Source organism: Tachysurus vachellii, chromosome 2, assembly GCF_030014155.1.
Source record: "Tachysurus vachellii isolate PV-2020 chromosome 2, HZAU_Pvac_v1, whole genome shotgun sequence".
NCBI classification, from domain to species: Eukaryota; Metazoa; Chordata; class Actinopteri; order Siluriformes; family Bagridae; genus Tachysurus; species Tachysurus vachellii.
Genome location: NC_083461.1, coordinates 1,808,334 through 1,816,624, shown reverse-complemented (window position 1 = coordinate 1,816,624; position 8,291 = coordinate 1,808,334). Strand labels below are relative to the sequence as shown.

At 37.5% G+C, this 8,291-nt stretch overlaps 2 protein-coding genes across 2 annotated transcripts in view; both read right to left on the bottom strand.

The window, feature by feature from the left end:
• Positions 1–8,291, bottom strand: part of LOC132861792 (legumain-like) — a 196,094-nt gene that overhangs the window by 147,188 nt on the left and 40,615 nt on the right. The gene's annotated exons all lie outside the window — the stretch shown is intronic.
• Positions 2,898–6,106, bottom strand: LOC132860386 (uncharacterized). The gene is made up of 4 exons (XM_060891578.1): positions 6,055–6,106; positions 5,615–5,966; positions 5,084–5,223; positions 2,898–3,028 (listed from the first exon to the last, which is right to left on the bottom strand). Exons 1-4 carry the CDS (start codon positions 6,104–6,106, stop codon positions 2,898–2,900), a joined length of 675 nt encoding a protein of 224 aa, XP_060747561.1.

Sequence of the window (8,291 nt, the reverse complement as noted above, 5' to 3'; positions counted from 1 at the left end):
ATTTCTCAAACTAACAGCAACATGAGGCCATTAAGGTGTGAAACTGTCAAACTCATATGCCCCTTTTCCACCAAAAAGAACCGGGTGCTGGTTCAGAGCTAGCACTGGTGCTGGTTCAAAGTTGGTTCCACTGGTGAACCTTCTAAGAACCGGTTTGCCTTTCCATCGGCTAAAGAGCCGTCACAGAGCCGAGTCTTACGTCACTGTATACGTGTCACGTGTCCCAGCAACGTTAGCGCAGCAGCAGCAAACACAAACACATCAACAATGGTGGATGTTGCTTTACTGTTAATGCTCATGGCTTTGTGAACCTACATTAACATCCAAACGCGGCGAATCCAACGTGTACGTGCAGCTCCATGTAATCTGTATAAACGGAGGTTGTTATCGAGAAAGTACATAACGTTATTTTATCATTAACACAGAAAAAAGTTAGCCTTAGCATGTAGCTACTTACTATCATGTGTGCTGATAATGTATCATATCGCGGTAAAGTAAAAGTGTATTAAACATTAGTATACTTAAGGTACATTATAAAATGCGCTAACAGTAGCCCCGCCCCCAGCTACTTATTGAGTCCTTTAGGCTGGATATCAGGCCTTACACAGTTAGAGCCCGGTTTCTAGCTCAGTCTGAATAGTGCTCTTAACATACATGTTATTTATTAAAGATATTTTTAATGAAATCCAGCTTTTGTGTTTTGGCATGAGATTCTAACATAAAGACATTTAGACTGTTAACGTGACCCAGAATAAGTGTGTGTGTGAGCTGCTGGCTAAAACACCCAGCCTCTGAAACTCAGAAACCACAATGCTATTTCATTTAAACTGAGACTACAGCGTAGTGTGAGAGAGATCGCTGCTGCAGCCAGTAACACTTCTACAAATGTGTTGAGTATTTTCAGACATGGCTTGAACACTTCAGTCTACTCTCATGAGTGTTTCTAGGCTTTTTAGGAGCTTTGGCTCATAATCCCAGGTTTGTTTTCACACAGAAATTAATTATAAACTATGGATTATTTTTACTGAACAATCTTTTAAAGTGAAAGTTAATATTACAATGACATCCTTCTAGCTCTTTATAGCACTTCATGCACAGGATTGGAATAAATAAATATGAGCATGTTTTATACAGTTACCTATTATTCATATTCAGGAAAAATTATTTGAGACTATTATATCACATTTGTAAAGGCTTCATAGAGTTGTAACAAATTCTTGCTATTCATTCAAGCTGTGTAATATCCAAGCCTGATTGCATCATGTTTGAACCCTTGCCTGGTGTCTCTGTTTTACCGTTTCAACTTTTTTTATTGCTTGTAGCCTGTAAACCAACACTAATGTATAGAAAAATAAACAAAGTACGATTCCTCCTGTGAAAAGCACTTTTGAGATGACAACCATCTTGGACAGCCAGCAATTCTGGAGTTCACTGCCATTTTGTATGCCTCTGCATTATTTAATGACACCGGCTCTCTTCAGTTTTTGAGTATCACGCCTTGCTCCTGTGTTTCTCTGCCTGTTTTTGACCCCAGTTTCTTCCCGTTTTCCTGTTATAGCCTCGAATTTTGATGCCCTGTTTGTCGATTAGACTGTCTACTGTTTACAAGTTTGGAGTATCTTAGGATTTGTTTGCCATGGACTATTTACCCCGCTTTACCTGAGCTTGGATATTTGCCACTGTTTAAACCGTGTGATGTTTTTTCGTGAGTTTTGCCTAGAAAATGTATTTTTACTGCTGTTTTACCTGCCATAGCTATAATAATTTGTTTTTGTGCACACCATTGCCTACCATTCGCTGTGACTGTTTTCCTGAACACTTTTTGAACGTTCTGTTTCTGTGGATTGTTTATCTGCCTGAGAGCTCATTAAAGACTGTTCAGTTTTACGTCTGTCTCACATTTGGGTCAGCTGTTCTTCCTGACACAAAGGTGCAAGTAAGAAATTTTTAAAAAGGGCCAAATTGTGATGACTAGATGACGAGGTCAGAGCATCTCCAAAATGACAAATCTTGTGGGGATTTCCCTAGTATGCAGTACTTAGTACTAAATGTGGTGTTACCACTTGTGGCCTGATACAGTTATGGTCACCCAAGGCTTGTTTATGTGCATGAAGAGTGAAGGCTAACCCGTGTGGTCTGATCCCACAAAATACCAACTGTAGTCAATTTGCTCTAAAGGTTAATGGTGACTATGATAGAAAGGTGGCAGAACACACAGCTCATTGCAGTTTGCTGTGCATGGCACTGCATAGCCTCAGATATGTCAGAGTGCCCAGGCTGACCCCTGTTTATTGTCAGATGTGCCAACAATTGTCATGCTCTGGGCCAAAGCCCCTGTGAATTTCTCCGTGTTTCTCCCCATTTTCATTTTTTCAAGTGTTTTCTTGACTCTCAAACTTATGTGGATGACCTCATGAAGTGGTTTCTCACCCTCATGTTCATTTAGGATCCACTGAACCATGCCATTTTCATTGCAGCCTCTCCCCAGTTTAATGCAAATTCAATGCTTTAAATTGTTAGTTACTAGCAATGAAGGTAGCCCTGGAGGAGTGGAGGCACCAGCTCATGGAAGCTAAGAAGCTGTTTATTGTTTAGACTGACTTCAATTGGTGAATAATATTCAGACTAAATAAGTTGGTCATAAACCGTCGTTTGAAAATAGCCAGTGTCTAAGTTCTTACCAGCCATACTGAATGCCCTGTTCCATGAACCTCTTGATGCTATGACTGTAGTTGATGGTAGTTCTTGGGTTTGTGTAGTTCTTGGGTTCTGATGCCATCTACCCTCCTTCAGTCATGGATGCCTTCATGTGGGAGTTTGAGCTCTCCTGACCCCTGCCTCAGTGCATCTAACGCGATCAAACCTAATGGCCCCCCTGGTCATTTGTCTGTCAATGATTACCCGCTGCTTCCCCTGGTCCACCAGTAGGTTTCCTGGTTCACCTGACACCCCAGCTCCAGTAGAACACTGGGCCTGCTGAGGTCACACTTCTGGAGGCCATCCATGGAACCAAAACTCAGTCCATTGTCTCCACACCGGAGCAGTTTGCATGGCTAAAAACCTCTTGCACAAAATGACTTGTCTTTTGCAGGTTTTGATGCATGTGACATGCCATCCTTCTAAAATGTGCTGTTCATCACTTTAGAAGAAGAAACATGAAAATAATGGCTGCAATTTTGCATAACAGTGAGCAAAAAGTGATGAAACTGCAACTGATCCACAGTTCAGAAGGAATTCACACAAGAGATGAATCTCCTTGATGAAGATGATGCACAACCTGTGCCCTGCTAGAGTGTGCATAAAAGTCTATGAGGACTTGTCCCCCTTAACTGGTCTAATAAATAAAGGGTATTAATTAATGAATGCTCTCACACTATGTGATTACTAAAGAATTAAACTGTAAAACACATCTTGACTTATGCTCGCAAAACCTTTAGACAGAGTGCTGCTGCAGTCTACGAGTGACAGATTCATCACCTTTAATGTGATTAAAACCTTAATGGCCTCACACTTCTGTTTGGTTTGAGCTGTTTGTGCTCTGGTTTCGATCACACCAGTGAATGTGTCAGTGTTAATGGAAACAGCTCAGTGGTTTAAAGTGGTATAAACTAAAACGTTGATTGAAAAGTTGGTTGAAACATATGGCCTCACATGTATTCATGATTCTACATTAAGATAAATAAATTAATAAATAAATAAATAGAGAAAGAAAGAAAGAAAGAAAGAAAGAAAGAAAGAAAGAAAGAAATTAAACATTTATCAGATGCATTTAAATCATGTATTGAATAACAATTTATTTTTCAGTACTGTTGAGTTAGTATTTATTCAGTACATTCATTGCAGCTCTACATGAGAGTGAAACATCTGAGACTTTTTTCTTTGAAAAATATATTAAAGCCAAAAAAAAATACTACAACCATGCTACATTTGTTATTGCAAAACATGTCAATGAAATCACAGACCAAGATGGAATATTAAGATCTCAGAATTAAAGAGGACTATGGGATTTTATATTTATTATAAATATTAGTCGATTAACTGAATAAAATAAAAATAATTTAGGTAGAAAAACAAAGCAATTACTACAAAAGTCCTAAGAGGCCATGCATTATTATTTTTTTTTTCTTTCTTGTTTTATCGTGATCATGACTTAATTTTCTCATGGTTTTTGCAAAAAAACATGTTCTAGAGCAGTGGTCTTCACTATTTTTTTCATGTGAGCCACACTGATAGGACAAAGTCAATAGGAGAGCCACTTTCACCGCAAAGTATGCCAAGTTATTTAGTCTTAAATAGCTTATCTGCTTAAATACAATGTACAATATTGCAATACAATAATTACTCGAGTTGCGGATGATGCATGCTCCCCATCAGTTACCTCTTTTGTCACTGTCACATTGCTTTGTTGCTGTTCATTTTGTGCGCGGGATTGTTTGATAAGAAATCGATCCATTTTTTAGTCCGTGTGTACAGTAAACACAAGTTGTTAACTAGCATGAAACACAAACTAGCTTCTGGCAGGCCGCCAAAAACTGGCTATTGCGCAGAACGCAGTGAGTCAGTGACAAGTCAAATAATATATATAAATATATATTATTATTTGTAATAGAACACATTCATTTTTCTATGCTTCCCTGATTGTTTTTAATGTTATTTAAATGAAAAATACATTTTAACCACATGATCATATCATCGTATTATTTACTGCCATGCGAGCCGCATATTAAAGCTTGGCGAGCCGCAGGAGGCTCGCGAGCCGCGCAATGAGTAACACTGTTCTAGAGGCAGCAAAAGCTCAGTAATGCAGCATCATGGATCATTGTGTTGGCTTTGATCAGGGACTTAAACTGAAACAACTCTCTGTCTGTCAGTGATTGACAACTTCCACATAAGTGTCTGACACTTAAGAAGGAGGCTGTGATGTCTGCAACTTTATTATTGTTATTTTTCTCGCTATACAATTAAGAAAACTGATTTTTATTATGTCGAGATCACAACAAAATAAGAAAGAAAATATGTAATAATGCATGGTTAATTACAGCAAAAGTGAAACTAACACATTTTTCCTATTTTTTTTTTTTACAAAAAAAAAAGATTGTAAAGATAATAACCAGAAAGACAAGAACTCCAACTCTAAACATGGAAAGATAGCTCATCACCTGAATCTGGAAACAACAACCTGTATGGAAAAATACAGATGCTTTAAAACACTTATTTTTTAGTCTATTTTTTTATGAAGAAGAGGTCTTACTTATCTTCAACTTTTCTGGTTCTTTATTATGAAAATACACACAATGTATAAATCTACAACTTGTATAAATATTGTATGATTTATAAACAGTGAGAGGTTGTCACTATGGAACATTCTGTTATAGACAGTGAAAGGAAGCCAAATTATTACTTGTTTCTGGGCTGCTGAATGAATCTCTGTGTGTTGTTCCAGATGTATTGCGGTGTGTCGTCTCTTTATCTTTACAGATAAATCAGAAACGCAGCAAATAAACAGAAATGATACTAAATATAAATAAAGTGAAATATTCAACATTTAATACATATGTAGACATAATTCTGGATAAAGTGTTGATCTGGAATTAGCAGGTTATCAGAGTAAAACTGTTTACCTTCAAATTGCAGACGTGTTCCAGATGTGAGCTTCAATACACTTCCTTCCATTTCTCCACAGAAATATTCTCCTTCATCAACTTCTATTGTTTTTTTAATACTGAGATCAAATTTACTGTCATTTACACTAATACTGAAGCGATCATCATTAAATCCTTCAACAAATTTGTAGCCCAAATCGTTCTTGTATGGTTTTGCAAAATACTGAGGTAATTTTCCTGAACTCTGTCTGTACCAAACTACATTATCTTTCTTTGTGACACTGCTAATGCTACACTTCATAGTTACATCTTCTTCAAGCTTTACTGTTATCACATCAATCTCCTTGATGTCAGAAGTTTTCACTGTAAAAATGTTTAATATTTAATGTCATTAAATGAGTTAAATATAAAATATTATAGTTTTACATTAACGTTTCAGAAAGTTACTCACCAGCTGTGAAGAGAGAAAAAAGAGCACAAAGAGCGACAAAGAGTCTGATCATCGTTCCTGTTCAGACCAAGTGATCTAATAAACTTGTGTGTTCAGTAGAAAACCAGGTCCAGACTCAAATCATTGCCATGCTGCTCCAAGTCTGAAGTCTTGTGTTAAACACTGCTGAAAGGTCGAGTAGGACTGAGGACAGATGACAGCTTGGCTGATCTAGCAGCATGTAGTTTCTCAGTAACAGCTATTAAACTCGACCACTAGAGAGTCAGCGATGTTCATAGTGGACTTCTTATGGGATGCCTACAAATCCCACCCCCGCCCTGCCTTCAAATCAGATCACGCTTCCCTCCTGCAAACTTAAACCCACCCTCAGAACCAAACAATGCTGGTGGTACAGTTTAGATTCTACGCTACAGGACAGTTTAGATTGCGTGGACTAGGACATGTCTGGGTGTGACTTTGATGATGGAGGTTTACTCAGATACCATAAAGTTCCATTAGGTAAGTGTTTTTTCCCTTGTTCTCTTTTGTTCTTTCTTTTTCTTTTCCTCTGTCTGATATTTGTTGTTTTTATTGCTGACTGTTGATTTCAAGCCTTCATTTTAACCTCTGACCATTTTTTTGCCACTTAATATGTCAGTGTTAACTGTTGTCTTCTTGTGTTCTACTGTGGCGAGTGTAATGTTGTTACACTAGATTATTTAAATAACTATTAATTATTTGCACTAAAAACAAGCCTTTTATTTTGAAATTCTTATCAGAAGCAATTGCATAGTTATGAATGGTCATGTGACCACAAGCAAAATGTTATTTTTTATTTCTCTTTCTACAAATATAAATTTTATTTCTTTATTGGTTTTGTTTCCTCTCTTTCTTTTTGAAAACATTAACCTTTAAAAATAATGGTTAGTAAGCATTGTTTAAGTTATGTGTAAGCGTGAGGGTGGAGCTGACGTAACTTCCAGTGTACGCTCTCTTTCGCGGGATTTCAATGCGATGAGAGGTATGTTTTATCGGCTCCTCAAAAAAAAAGTGTTCAAAATCATTTAATTACTTACTTGTTTTGGGTTTTCTACACAATGTGATTTTTAGTAATTTTTTTTTGGGGGTTAAGACATTATTAATCCAAGTTCTGAACATTGAAAAATTATGTTTAATGTAAAGTGAATTCACGTAATGGCCGCCATTACGCGTGTAGTAGGCTGCTGAAGCTTATTACATGATGATGCACACTTAAATTTATACACTCATTACTGTAATGATCCAACAGATTTATACGTATATAAATGTATGTGTAATGCTTGACAGGCACTTCTAGAACAGACGTAATCCTGTTACTGCCTGATGGTGTCTGTTATGTGTAATGCAGGTATGTAAATGGATCATTTCAGTGTTGGTTCCTGTTCTTAGATTTTCTTCCTCATATTACAATTGTATGTGGTTGATGATTATTTTATGTTTTAATGTTTGCTCTCTTTCGCGGGATTTCAATGCGATGAAAGGCACTTCTAGAACAGACGTAATCCTGTTACTGCCTGATGGTGTCTGTTATGTGTAATGCAGAGATGAGAGATCCTGAGAAGCCACAAGTAAACCATTTGACAACTGCATCATGGTGTGAAGTCTCTTTCATTCTAAAAATACACAACGCAGAAGAAAACCCACCACAAAATGGTGCCGTGACCCGTCGTTTGGTTTGCTGGTAGCTGACCGCCTGGGATGCTATGCTGAAAGTGTGACCATCTTTCCTGGGATTGCGGTGACATCGTTGATTTGCGTGACTGGAACGGCTCATCTGTGACTGGTTTGGACTCTGACATATTTATCTTTTGAAAGGACAACTGTTATTTTTTATTTCCAAGTACGGACATTTGTCTTTTAAGGACTTTTGATTTAAGGTCAAATCTTATTTTTTTTTCGTGTTGGTGAAAATTGAGTGAATTAGTTATGACTGATGAAAGTTTCACATTTGAACACAGCATGATAGCTGGTAGAGGTAGGGGTGCTTTACTAACCACACCTGACAGAGGTTTTCAGTTAATGGGTCCTCAGTACACAAGCACTGGGAGGGATGAAATGCTGAGATTGTTGAGTGCTAGACCTGACATAGGCTGTAGTCCAACAACAAAACCTGGCAACCCAGAGTGTACCAATAATGAATCAGGACTCTCAGATGACATGAGTAACCTCATTAGACACATTGGATCTGAAATTGGTGAAGCTATCAGGGACAGTTTGTT

What these genes read in the sequence shown, in the direction of transcription:
- LOC132860386 (XM_060891578.1), bottom strand. Translation starts at nt 6,106, where the DNA reads ATGATCAGACTCTTTGTCGCTCTTTGTGCTCTTTTTTCTCTCTTCACA. An exon ending in CTGCAATTTGAAGGTAAACA is followed by an intron (nt 5,224 to 5,614) that starts GTTTTACTCTGA and finishes ATAAAAAAATAG; the next exon opens with ACTAAAAAATAAGTGTTTTA. An exon ending in CTTTACAATCTTTTTTTTTT is followed by an intron (nt 3,029 to 5,083) that starts GTAAAAAAAAAA and finishes TCCGGTGTGGAG; the next exon opens with ACAATGGACTGAGTTTTGGT.